Here is a 12,772-nt window from a genome sequence, read left to right on the forward strand (position 1 = left end):
TAAGGAAAATATCGATTTAAAAAAGGGCTCAGAATAGTACAAAGAGATCATGGCTAATGAATACTAAAACTCACGAATAAATATGGTTAATATGATATCCTTTAAAAACGTCTTTTTGTTTTTGATTCTGTGTATTTATTTGCTTATTTGATTGTTTCTTTGTAGAGCCAAATCTTTGATTAAAAGCTTAATTCTAATGTCACATATAATTATTTGCCTATATATTTAGATCCGTAAGATTAATGAAAATTATATTATCTATTATTGTAAATATCAATAAAATACTAGGGTTTTATTGTTAAGTGTTAATAAATAAATGTTTTTAATAAATAAGAATGCAGGGGACTTTGCTCTTGTCGGTGGTTCTAAAATAAATGTCCATAATTGTTTTTCTCAGGTGCAGTGTCTGTCTCAGTCCTGCAGGGGTCGCTGTTTGTCTCTTCATCAGAGGACGCAGCTCGCTTGATTCCGGCGCAGGCGCAGTATCCTCTGTTGGCCTCTTGTCTTGGAGGCGCTTATGATGCGTTAAAAGGTTGTCCGCTGCTCGGACCTTCCACACAGCTACTCAGCGTCTCAGCTCGGCACGGGGAGATCACTGCACGCCTTCTGTTGATGGGAAGAAATCCCGTGACGGTTTAGAGTGTGGATCCTGCTAAGGTTTACAGTAAGCTAAATTTTTGTTTGTTTTTTTTTTAGGCGTTCTGCGCGAGAAGTGGCTCAGCTTATTTAGCTCTTTTAGCAGCTAGCCTAGCAGTTTGTGTGCGTGTTAGCAACATGACCACTCTCGTTAGCTACTGCTATAACGCCCTTTTTTCATAGCAGCTTCTTTGCTGAGTTGATGATATTATATCCGTGATTTTCTAACTATAACTGCCGGCTCATCCTTCTCGCTAGCTAACTGGTAAGGTACACCGGAACTACGAAGCTAATGGGGAAGCTATAGTTGCTAACTTGCCGCGGGTGACTACTTGAGCCAGTGATATAACGTTACATAGAGGCTAGATGTCTAGCTATCGTAATCAACAGATGGGGGACCACCTCTGTGGAGGTACACGTAAGAAACATAGCCCCGTGGTGTTTGCCAACTTCAACATCTGGCTAACGGCTCCATGTTTTAGACAGCACCGGGGTTTGTTTTGGACGTGGTGGAACGTGCTAACGAAGCTAGCAGTCCAGTTTCAGTGTGGTCCGAAAAATGTTTGGCCGGACTGAAAAAATATCTCAGTATTTATCTGCAGGATAACCTGTTAGCAGGCTGTGAGGCTGACTGCGTCCTCGGTGGCTGGCTGGCTGCGTAAAAAGCACGTTTTCCAAGGTGTTGCGTGCAGATTGGGCCCGCATTAAGTGGAAGAAACCCTGTAGACGCATAAATGTGGATGGAGTTGTATCAATCTTGACAGTTGACAGCTGTTAATATAGATATGAAGTTTTTCCGCGGTGTGTGGAACGTGCTAGTAAATTGCACCGATGCATAACCCCGAATCCGTTAGCCTGCAGACTGGTGTAACATATGTTAGGTAAAGATTATTAGCGGGGTTTTTTTTCTTTTCTTAATAACATCACCTTTGCGGCTTATACTCCAAGGTAGATTTTCATAGACCTGGGTGAGGTTGAGGTTCAAGACAGGTGACTAATTGGAGCTGGAAAACCCCTGCTTCAGTGTGGCTTAGTAAGGCTTTTTTTTAATTTTTTCTGGCAAAATGTGGTGACCCATCTTCCTTGCTTCTTGGCACTGCTACTGGTGATGTAACTGCATATAGAATTTTTTTTTTTTTTTTTTTTTAAACATTGTTATTTCCTGAGGATTTTCACTCATTTTTTGTTTAATTGACAGCTGTGAACAAAGGTGAAATGAGATCAGATCAGGCAAAATGGTTTGGTGATTATTGAGAGTGCTTTAAAATCCAGAAACTCTTTAAGGTATTAGGTAGAGTTAGGATCTGGTGACTGGTGAAGACTTTAACGCACTCACCTAACTATTCGGTGACCCCTGAGGTCTGTACCGTAAACCAGTTGATCTTATCCAGATAACATCAGAGTTAAACTTGGGTTTCCTGTGAAGGTGGTTTACTTTAGGATTGTGTTAGGACAGGGCGTTTGGTGTAAAAACTCTGCTACATAAAAGTTAGGAGCCTGTGGTAACCCCTTGCACCAATGGAGAAGCCATGCTGTACACCAGCAAACAACAAAACATGTCTTTTGTGACTGCTACACCTGGAGTTACAAAGGGACTATTAAAAATGGACACATTGTAGCCTTTCAATAACAATTTTACAAAAAAAAACTGTGAATCCATGTAATTCAAATGCTGTCTTGTTTCTTAGAAGGGTTTTGGGTAGTTTCTAGCCAGGCTGTTTTCTGGCTTTTTCCTACTCTTACCAGTTCCAGCGCGATACAGGTGCTTGGCTTTGGGCATTTGTCGATGTTGAGTAGCAATTCCATACCAGTGTTAAATTAAATTGAGTGACTGGGAATCTTTTTGTAAGCTAATATCAGACTCGGTTCAATTGCACTCTCTCTAGTTTTGTAATATAACATTTCTATCCAGCCCAATCTTTTGAGTCAGACCAATATTCAATACAAATATTAGATCCATGCATCTCTTGTTGTTTCATCGTCTAAGTCACTAAGCAGTGATTGCATATTTTTGTGAATTTTGGGGTGTAATTATTTACCATCTTCACCATCATCATGTCATGTCACCAAATCACTTCATACAACAGAATTTAGTGTGAGAAACAGTGCCTTTGCACAAAAAATAAAAAACCATTACAGATTTTGAAACGTATATGTTTCTCGGGTAGCGAATCGGGTGGGGATATTTTCCAGTGTTAACCTTTCCCACCCAGCAGGAAATGGTGTGCTTCAACTGATAATACTCTTTAGTGTGAGATCACACAGACTGCGCAGGTTAAAGACAAACTAATGTCAGCGTTATTTGCGCTCTCACTGAAGAGCTCCTCAGAATTCAAGGCTGCAGTGCATGTGGGAAAACGGCTGTACTCGCTGACCAGCTGCAGTGCAGTTTCTGGACGAGAGGGTGAAGTGAGTGCTAAGACTCTGACAGGAAATGCAATTTTTCAGGGTGTTCAATGCTCAGACAACCTAAAGAAAATCAGAGGAATGTAAAGAGTTTGTAGATTTCTTATTTTTCCTCTACTGCCGGTTTCTCTGCATGTGAGACTCACGCTTCCTTTTTTCTTTTTTTACAGACAAGCACTGATGTAGCAGCTCGCTCTCTCTCTACCTCCACTCCCCAGTGCCTCACTGCATGACCTCAGACAACAAATAGGAAGCCCACAAGGGGGAAACAGCCCGTTCCTCAACCCGGACCCCCTTCCTCTGGATGCCTCGTGGTGATGCTCAGCTTTTGGCACATCTCTAGCAGAAGGAGCAACAGATATTTTTCGACATAGGTGTTGTACGCCTCCACTTGGGCTTGGGGAGTCATTAAAGAGTTGGCCCCTGCCCACTCCCCCTTCCCCATTTATCCTCTTGAATCTTTAAGATTGTAACTTTTTCTCCTGGTTGGCTGGAGTCCGGTTCTGCCGGCTGCGTTACTTTTCAAAACTGGGGCGGGATTCATGGGATGCGACCATGTCGGATCTCAGTGAGCGAAGGCCGGTCAACACGGACTACGCTGTCTCCCTGCTGGAGCAGCTCAAGTTCTTCTATGAACAGAAGTTACTGACTGACGTTGTGCTGCTGGTGGAGGACACGGAGTTCCCGTGTCACAAGATGGTCCTGGCCACGTGTAGCTCCTATTTCAGGTGAGTGCGCCTCACGGGGATGGAATAACTCGCGTTGTGCGCGTCTGCTTTTAACAGCCTCGGGCTGCTTGTGACTCTAAATGCGAAGAGATGTATGCATGCTGTCTTTATGTAGCCTGGTGAGGTCTGTGGGTGCTCACCTCCCTCAGTTTTAATGAATAATGCATCTTGTAGTAGAGCAAGTGTTACCTGCTCTATACAAAACAAGTGGATGGGGTTACTTGAGTGCTGGAATGTCCTCTACACCAGTTGAGGGTTTGACATAAATAACCAGGAAAAATGTTTGTCAAGCAAGCACAAGCTGAAGGAAGTCAAATTCCTTGTTTGTGTGAACGAACTTGGCCAAAAAAAAGATGATTCTGATTAACGAAAGTGTGGTAATTAAAATGAAGAGGCTCATCGTGGTGGTATTAAAAATATGAAGGAAGCCATGTTTTTGAGACACCGTCTTATTAAAATGCATGCTGTCATCAGGACTAGACAGCATGCATTTTAAAAATAGGTGAGTATTAACTGTAAAATGCATTTTAGTGTCCGCCTGTTCGACAGAAGTAGTCTGTTTTATCAACAAAAACGTTTTTTGTTTTTTGGGCAGCAGTTTCTGATTAAAGCCTTCACCAGGAAGACAGGTGTAAAAGATGGTCTGCTTGAGCCCAAACTAAGGGACTGAACTGCTCTGGTCTGCACTATGTACCACGGCCGAGCTAAAAGGGAAGGAGCCAACATGTAGCCCGGGACAGACACAGATGGAGGCAGAGAGTTGATGCTGATGTAAAGATGATGTAGCTGTCAGCAGAGATGGAGACAATCTAGACAATTTCTAGAGTTGACAGTAGTAGTGCTCATGACTGTATTTAAAGTCAAACATTGGAAGGTTAAAGTTTGCAAGACCCCATAAATCAAACCACCTGCTCAGCTAACTCAAACATTAGGAGATGCATGTCTTCAATTTCTCACACGGTGACAAACCTGCAGAAGTAAGAACGGATTAAAATAAAGCTGCAAGCAGTGATGATTGTTGCGGCGTATCCAGCAAGTATGTGGATGTCTTTAGCCATGGATTCTACTTGGATGTTGGACAAACAAAACTTGCTAGGTGGTTTTGGATACCCCCTCATTATGTGTTTAACCTGCAGTGGAAGTGTTATGTGCATGTTTATCACGTTGTCCAGATTTCCTATTGCTACTAGGAATCGCAGTAACTGAGAATTATTACTGGCACATACATGGCTGTTATCACACGTAGTGCCTGTAGTGATCAAAATTGTTTGATTTGATAAATCATTTCCTGCTTTTTCTTCTTCTCTTGTCATTTTTCAAATCAACTGGAAGAGAATGAATTTAAAGAGAAACTCCACCGTGAACCAGGGTTTGAGTGGTGAATTTTTAGAGGAGTGTTGGCCATTTACAGAAGTTGCATCAATAACTCTACATGGATTCGGTGCAGAAATAGAAATTGAGCTTTTGCCTGATTGTTGATGTTAAGCTAAGTTCAGTGATAAGGTAGGTAGATGCTGGTTTTGAACCTGCTTTGTGGTACGGGCACTGAAATATTTATGCATGGGGGGAAAAAATGAAGCAAACATATCAATCAAAGCCCCCCGAGACCTCATTTGTCCACACCACATTGCATGATAAAGAGTGTGCAGTGTAGTGAATAAGATTCTGTGCATGATGGGAGCTCCTGCAGCATTTGAACACACCATCTACCTCCTTCCTGTCTCATTGCATGCACTCCAAGAAAAACCTCCCATCAATTCAGACCTCTCACAACCGTTTCCCATGCAGTCGTTATCTGGTGTGAACATGGGAAATGTTTCCCCTTCGGGGTGTAGAGGTGTCGCAGCACTTTCTCTTTAAAGTGGAGCCTATTCCTCCTCTTTCTCTCCACGCATGCCTCTCTTCAAGGAATGGAGGGCGTCTGTGCAGAGCGCTTGTGTTTATAGGGGGAAAGTCTGGTCACGTAGGTCCTGGTGAAAGATGGAGAGCAAAAAGTGGGGAAACAAGGGAGGTGGGGGTGTGCAGGGGTATGCCTGCAGGATTGCGTAATACAGGCTGGCAGGTTTGGTCGCTGTTGTGATCAGCACACAGACACACAGCCCCCAAAAGCCAGTGTTCAGGTGGGCAGAGCAGTTCTTTCTTTTTCATACAGTGATTGCTTTGAAAAATAAAAATTAGAGCAGCATGTTGTAGTCAGCTGTTTATCACCCTTGAACAACATTCAACAGTGCTCACCACAATGTCAAAAAGCTGATATATTCAAGCACAAAGGGCTTCAAATCCTCCAACCAGTGACTGCGAATTATCTTCCGGATGTTTTTTAGAGCAGGGGGTTCTCTGGATTTTAAGTGGGCATAAGGAAATGAAGTGTTAGTGCTTTCGGCCTCCCCAAAATAGTAGTTGTGCAGTAATACACGGTGCCTCTGAACACTCTGTATCTAGCACAGAATCCAAATAAATGTAAATTACCATCTCAAGCCACTAACTGTTTCTCAGATTTGTAAATCTGAATGAACTGATGCAGTAAAGAGGCTCTGATTCGCGCCAGCTGCTGATGAATGACAACATGGCAGCGTGGGCATCCCACCGAGGCTGCTGATGCAATGTGGGGGTTGGAGACTACCAGCCAGGTGCTGGGTGTTGCTTGTCGCCTTTTGTCATCTGGTATTAGTGAAACAAGCTTATTAGTGTTCAACAAGACAGCAGTAACATCTGTTCCAGGTAAATCGGTGATGCTGCAGTGTTTACCACAGATTATGAACTCCAATACAAAGAGTTGGAGCTGTTTTGTCAAAGGTACTTGGTGAAAATAACTTAAGCTGGTCTGCTCTTCAGCCTTGGTGACTTCATGTAAAAATACATGAAGTAGGTTGGAGTGATGCTCCAGAGCAGAGGCAGCCCAAGGTGATGAAGTTGGAGGAAACTCAGCTGACCTGAAATTCTATCATTGGTGTTCTTGTAGGTCACGGTATCTTTAATGTGACTTTTGGATAAGTTGGTCTTCATATAATTTTATAATATAAAGATGCATGACATAACACAACCAGTTGTTAGTTACTGTTACCCAGCATGCATGTGCCGTTACTGGTGTAAGAAATGGTTTGTTTCACTGATTTTTGTGTCTCAGGATGTTTGCCCCGTTAAACAGGATCAGTTTTGGATTAATAATTGTTTTCATATTAATGACTCACGATTAGAACCTGACAGATGGATAAAGAATTGTCAGTCCTGTGTTTCAGTCAGACATAATTTGAACAGAAATGTTAAAAGGAGGTGACAAACTTACTTTAAAGTGAAGCCTTTGTGTGGGAAATGCTGAACTTAGTTTGGAAATTTTATACAGATATTAAGAAGTCAGTAAACGGGTGTCATATTAGTATGTTAGATAACTGGCAGCTATAATGCCAGAGTTACCTGTAGAAAGAGAGGAAAGTACAAACTGGATAAAGCAGGCTCCTCTCCATCAGAGCTCATTGTATCTGTTATCTTGCTCTGAGTTATGATTAAGATGGTGTGGAAAATGTTTTCTGTTCATATTATTTATTTATTTTTTAAATTGGGTGATGCATATGATTAAAATTTCATATCTTCATGAACACCAGTGAACCTCAGTTGACATGAGATCTCGCTGTTTCACTTCCTCTTACATCGGCTGCTGCGTTGACTGTCGTCTCACTGTTGTTCTGGTCTTTCACTCGCAGGGCAATGTTCATGAGCGGCCTCAGCGAGAGCACGCAAACCCACGTCCACTTGAGGAACGTGGACGCGGCCACCCTGCAGATCATCATCACGTACGCCTATACGGGCAACCTGGCCATCAGCGACAGCACAGTAGAGCCACTCTACGAGACCGCCTGCTTCCTGCAGGTCAGTGCAGTGAAGGACAAAGAAAAGGAACAACCTGTGCTATTTCTCTGTGCCAAAGAGCTCTGTTGTTGATCTGAATTTGTATCAATCCGCCACTGAAAGTAGTGCTCTGGTAGTGGCCTCGATAAATTCTATCCTTATTTTGTATCTTTAAAGATAAGAATATGAAGAAGACTAAAACTAAAGACACATCCTTTATTCTCCTATTTAGGTTGAGGATGTCTTGCTGCAGTGCAGAGACTACCTGGTGAAGAAGATCAACGCTGAGAATTGCGTCCGCATGCTGAGCATCGGTGACCTCTACAGCTGTAGTGAGCTGAAGCAGAGCGCCAAGCGCATGGTGGAGCACAAGTTCCCCAAAGTGTACCGACAGGAGACCTTCCTCCAGCTGTCCCACGAGCTGCTCATAGACATCCTGAGCAGTGACAACCTCAACGTCGAAAAAGAGGAGACTGTGCGCGAGGCTGCTATGCTGTGGTTGGAGTATAATATGGAGGCACGATCACAGCACCTGTCCTCGGTTCTGAGTCAGATTCGCATAGATGCACTGTCTGAGGTGACCCAGCGCGCCTGGTTCCAGGGTCTGCCGCCTAACGACAAGTCTGTGGTGGTTCAGGGCCTCTACAAATCCATGCCCAAGTTCTTCAAGCCACGGTTAGGCATGACTAAGGAGGAGATGCTGATCTTCATGGAGGCCATGTCAGAAACCCACAGTGACGGTTATGTATTTTCTTCGAACGTGCCTACTACAGTAGTGTGTTACAGCCCACAGGCGGAGAAGGTGTACAAGCTGTGCAATCCCCCGGGAGACCTGCAGAAGGTGGGCACGCTTGTGACTCCTGATAATGACGTGTTCATCGCTGGTGGGCAGATCCCTCTCAAAAACTCAATCTCCAACCATGGCAAGAGTGGCAAGTTACAGGCGGTGTTCCGCTCAGTCGATAGTTTCTTCTGGTTTGATGCCCAGCAAAACTCCTGGGTGCCCAAAACCCCCATGCTGTGTGCTCGAATCAAACCCACGCTGGTCTACTGCGATGGCTTCATCTATGCAATCGGAGGGGATAATGTCGGAGGAGAGCTGAATAAACGCACAGTGGAGCGCTACGACTGCGAGAAGGATGAGTGGACCATGATGAGCCCCCTACCCTTCGCCTGGAACTGGAGCACCTCGGTGGTGGCGCATAACTGCATATACGTCATGACCCACGATTTGATGTACTGCTACCTGCCACGAGCCGACACCTGGATGGAGATGGCCATGCGCAAGACGAGCCGCTGTTTTGCATCTGCAGCCGCCTTCGGCGACCTCATCTTCTACATCGGCGGGCTCCACGTTGTCAGCAACTCCGGCATCCGTCTGCCAACGAGCACCATTGACGGCTCCTCAGTTACTGTGGAGATTTATGATGTCAAGAAGAATGAGTGGCGTCTGGCGGCGAATATCCCTGCCAAGCGCTACTCCGACCCGTGCGTGCGGGCCGTGGTGCTGCTCAACTCGCTCTGCATTTTCATGCGTGAAACCCACATGAACGAGCGTGCCAAGTATGCCATCTATCAGTATGACGTGGAGCTCGACCGTTGGTTCCTGCGGCAGCCCGTGTCGGAACGTGTGCTCTGGGATCTAGGCAAGGACTTCCGCTGTGCGGTGGGGAAGCTGTATCCCTCCTGTTTGGAGGAATCCCCCTGGAAACCCCCAACATACCTCTTCTCCCCCGATGGCGCAGAGGAGTTCGAGGTGGACGGTGAGCTGGTGGCCCTCCCTAACGTATAGCTCATAAGCACCCCTCCCCTATCTCTCCGTCTAAAGCAGGAGACTATATTACCAAGGAATAAACAATAAGGGGAGGGGGCTCATTGGAACTCTAGAAAACAAAAGGGTTTGACTTTCTGTATTGTAGAGGGAGCTCTGGACTTCAGAGGCTGTTGCTGATGAGCAGCCCAAAACAAGTTTGGAGCAACAACAAAAAACGCCCCCTCAAAATTACTAGTAATCTTAAAAAAATGTTTTCCCCGTGTTCATTGGTTTCTTATTTTTCTTTTTTTGCCAGTGAAATGTGTTTAGATTTTCCTACATTTGTCATACTGTTCCAACTAGAGCCCGACCGATATCAGCTGGTGCCCAATTGGCACGTGTCTTGTCCGATATTTTTCTACGAACGTAACACAAAAAACAAAGTTTGAGGTCATTCAGGCGTCCAAGCAACTCAGACTCCAGTGTTTCCTGCAGATTTCGTTTCTGTTTGTGGTGGTCACATTCTGAAATGAGTAAAATAAATATTACTGTTTTATAAGGTGCTCCTCTGCAGTTTTCAATTGCTGTGGTCTCTGTGATAAATAACAGTGCAATATATTCAGCTGCCTCTCCGGTGAGTCTCTCATCACTCGGTTTGGACAGCTGCTGACCAGTGCCAGCAGCTGTCCAAATCTACCACAGGGGGAAAGGCTGGAGAGGCAAGGACCACCACAACAGTGAGCCAGCCAGTAGGGAAACATGAGGTGGGAAGGGAGTGGGCTTTGAAAATAAGAGCGTTTAAATTTATGGAAGTTTTTTGCCCATGTCTGCATGAGAAACACTGGACTCATGGTTTACATTCACTCAGCACTGTCAGCAGCACATGTAGCAGAGTAGGAATCACAGCTTTGAAACGTGGTCAGGCAATCGGCGATCTGCCTCCAAAAGTAATTTTAACCATGATAAATAATGAGAACAATCTGAAATGCTCCAGGTTTGTATTTCCACCGATCAGCCACAACGTTAAAGCTGATCTTTTATTTATTTTTCGTTCCAATGATGGTTATTTCAAGCCACTGTACACACTGATATTCACTGGGAACTATTCAGTATTATATCACTGTTCATAACAGTTGTAACACAGTTTGTTTTGTTTCAGTTTCACTTGGCAAAGTTTGCGCTGCACCTCAGTTCAGTTTACTCTTTGGAGGTTTCTGGTCGTTTCAAGGCACGATGCACTCTTATATTCACTGGGAATTACTCAACAGTTGTGGCACAGTTTGTTAGTTTCACCTGGCGGAGTTTGTGTCAAATCTCATTTTCGTTTACGTTGACAGCCGTTAAGTCACCGCTGGCTTTTCGTGCTTCGTTGTGTGCAGCAGCCTCTAGGTCCATTACTGCCACTCACTGGTAGGAGACACGCATCACATCACTTTAGCTTTGGTGTTATAACTTATCCTAAAATCATGATCATAGTTCTCTTTGCAGTACAATGCAGTGGTGTCAAAGCTGTTTGATCTTCAGGCAGGTGGTTCTAATATTGTGTGTGTGTGTGTATATATACACCAATATACAGAATTTTTAATTTAAAAAAAAAAGAAAAAAAAGAGCATCCACACCAAAAGATCCAGCGTCATTCAGGCTCTAGTTCCTACAATATGATAATCTAAACGTCAGCAGATGATGATGAGGATAATGATGCACTTGTAAATCTACTCAAATGTCAATGGCAACTGTACCAAAATTACCCCCCAAAGCCCCTTATTAGATTGTTGCTTCCCCCTCTCTCCGCTCCTGTTCTTTCCCCCCCTCTTCTCTCATTACTGATGAAGGAATACTCTGCAGAAAATCTGGCTTTACAGCATGAGAACCTCAGTTTGATCCACTTTAACATTTTTCTTTTGCTCTGTGCAAAAGAAGCTGATTTCAGACGTTAAGTTAACATAGTTAAAGTCAGTCAAAAGTGAGTGTAGAGTGCAAAAGTGTAGAAAAGCAGCAGTTCTCCCCATTTGATTCTTAAAACAGAAAATGTTTGACTCTTAATTTTAAAAGAGTTGTATTAGATTTTAACTGCGTCATTCTCTGCTTTCAGCTTTTATAAGATTTGCTGCTTTTCTTTAACTTTTTTTGCAGAGGTAATGAAATAGTTTCTAATCTAAGAGTTTAAGCTTACATCTTCAAATTTCAGTAACACTGGTTTACTTTTTTTTTTTTTTTTTTTTTTTTTTTCCTCTCTCTTGCAGTCACAAAGCAGGTGAAGTTTAATTTCCAGCAGAGTTTTCCTTTTTCAAAAAACAGGATCGCTTATTTCCTCAAAAGGCCTGCAGACGAGGGAAGCAGAGGCTGCGGTTTTTGGGAAAGGCCAGAGAGGCTGTTTTTAAAAGCGAGAGAGAGGGTGACTGCAGGTTCAGCCACCCGTCGCCTCTCCTCCCTCACCTCTCTGTCCTCTGCCCTCACGCCGCCGCTGCCTGTTCCTCGAGTTGGTTTGCACACCGGTCTTCCACACAGCCAGCAGTCAACGCCTCACTCGATCTGCCGTGACATGATCGTGACACTTTGTTTTTCTCCAACACACAACTCCATTCACAGTACAAACAGGTTTCTGGCTCATCATCTTTTTAAGTTTTTGTTTCTTATTTCCAAGCTGCTGAAATATATATAAAATGTATAATAGAATATCTATTTTTCATATGTTTAAAAGAAAACTGTTCTAGTGTGGGGAAATAACCAGGTCTATTTTGTATTAGGTTTTTTTTTTTTTTCTTTTAAATTAATATCAGACTTTACTGTAGTGTGATTGTGGGGTTGTTGTTTTTTTTCTTTTCCCCTATTGAATTACATTTTCCGAAGTGAATATCGAGGAATCTTGCTGCTGATTGGTTGTGAGAGGAGCGGGCTAGCCTTGGGATTTTTTGCTAAGGAAACTGTCCCGCCAACCACTAGCAGAAGTGGAGAGGGGCGGGGTTAGAGGAGGGAAGGGGTCTTCCTCCTTTTTTTTTTCTTTTTTTTTTTTTTTTTTTTTTTTTTTTTTTTTAAAAACATGAGCACAGGTGCTTCATGACGAACCTTACTAGCATGTTTGGCTGCATCATATTCCTTTGGCACTGTATTTTGAATGAACGTTAATTTATTAAAAAACATACCAAAAACGTTCCTGAAAGTAGACTCCCTGTTTGTTTGTTTTTGTTATACAATTTTTGAAAAATAGGTGCTAGATGAAGAAATGCAAAAATAATGCACGTTTTTGAAATTCTTTGCTGTGGGGTTTCGGCACCTTGAAACAATGAGCTATTCAATGTAAAATAATGCAAAATGCTGTCAAGCAAGTTTATCTTTCATGCCTGGCATTGCTGAAATACTTTTTCAAGAAGTCAAAGTGTCTTGCTTACACCCCTACATACTG

At 43.4% G+C, this 12,772-nt stretch overlaps 1 protein-coding gene across 2 annotated transcripts; it reads left to right on the top strand.

The window, feature by feature from the left end:
- Nucleotides 1-476: 476 nt before the first annotated feature.
- On the top strand, nt 477-12,772 carry kbtbd2 (kelch repeat and BTB (POZ) domain containing 2). 2 transcript variants are annotated; one of them, XM_086306761.1, is made up of 4 exons: nt 477-664; nt 3,213-3,770; nt 7,472-7,637; nt 7,849-12,772. In XM_086306761.1, the coding sequence occupies exons 2-4, from the start codon at nt 3,598-3,600 to the stop codon at nt 9,406-9,408; spliced, it is 1,899 nt and encodes a 632-aa protein (XP_086162887.1). In that variant the 5' UTR covers nt 477-664; nt 3,213-3,597; the 3' UTR covers nt 9,409-12,772. The 2 variants fall into 2 exon arrangements, with proteins under 2 accessions (XP_086162887.1, XP_086162888.1); XM_086306762.1 differs by having other exon boundaries at nt 477-657.

Source organism: Aulonocara sp. 'chitande type north' Nkhata Bay, linkage group LG9 (genome assembly GCF_057382095.1).
Source record: "Aulonocara sp. 'chitande type north' Nkhata Bay isolate Kocher_YH1m ecotype deep benthic linkage group LG9, A_spYH_male_GT1.1, whole genome shotgun sequence".
Taxonomy (NCBI): domain Eukaryota; kingdom Metazoa; phylum Chordata; class Actinopteri; order Cichliformes; family Cichlidae; genus Aulonocara; species Aulonocara sp. 'chitande type north' Nkhata Bay.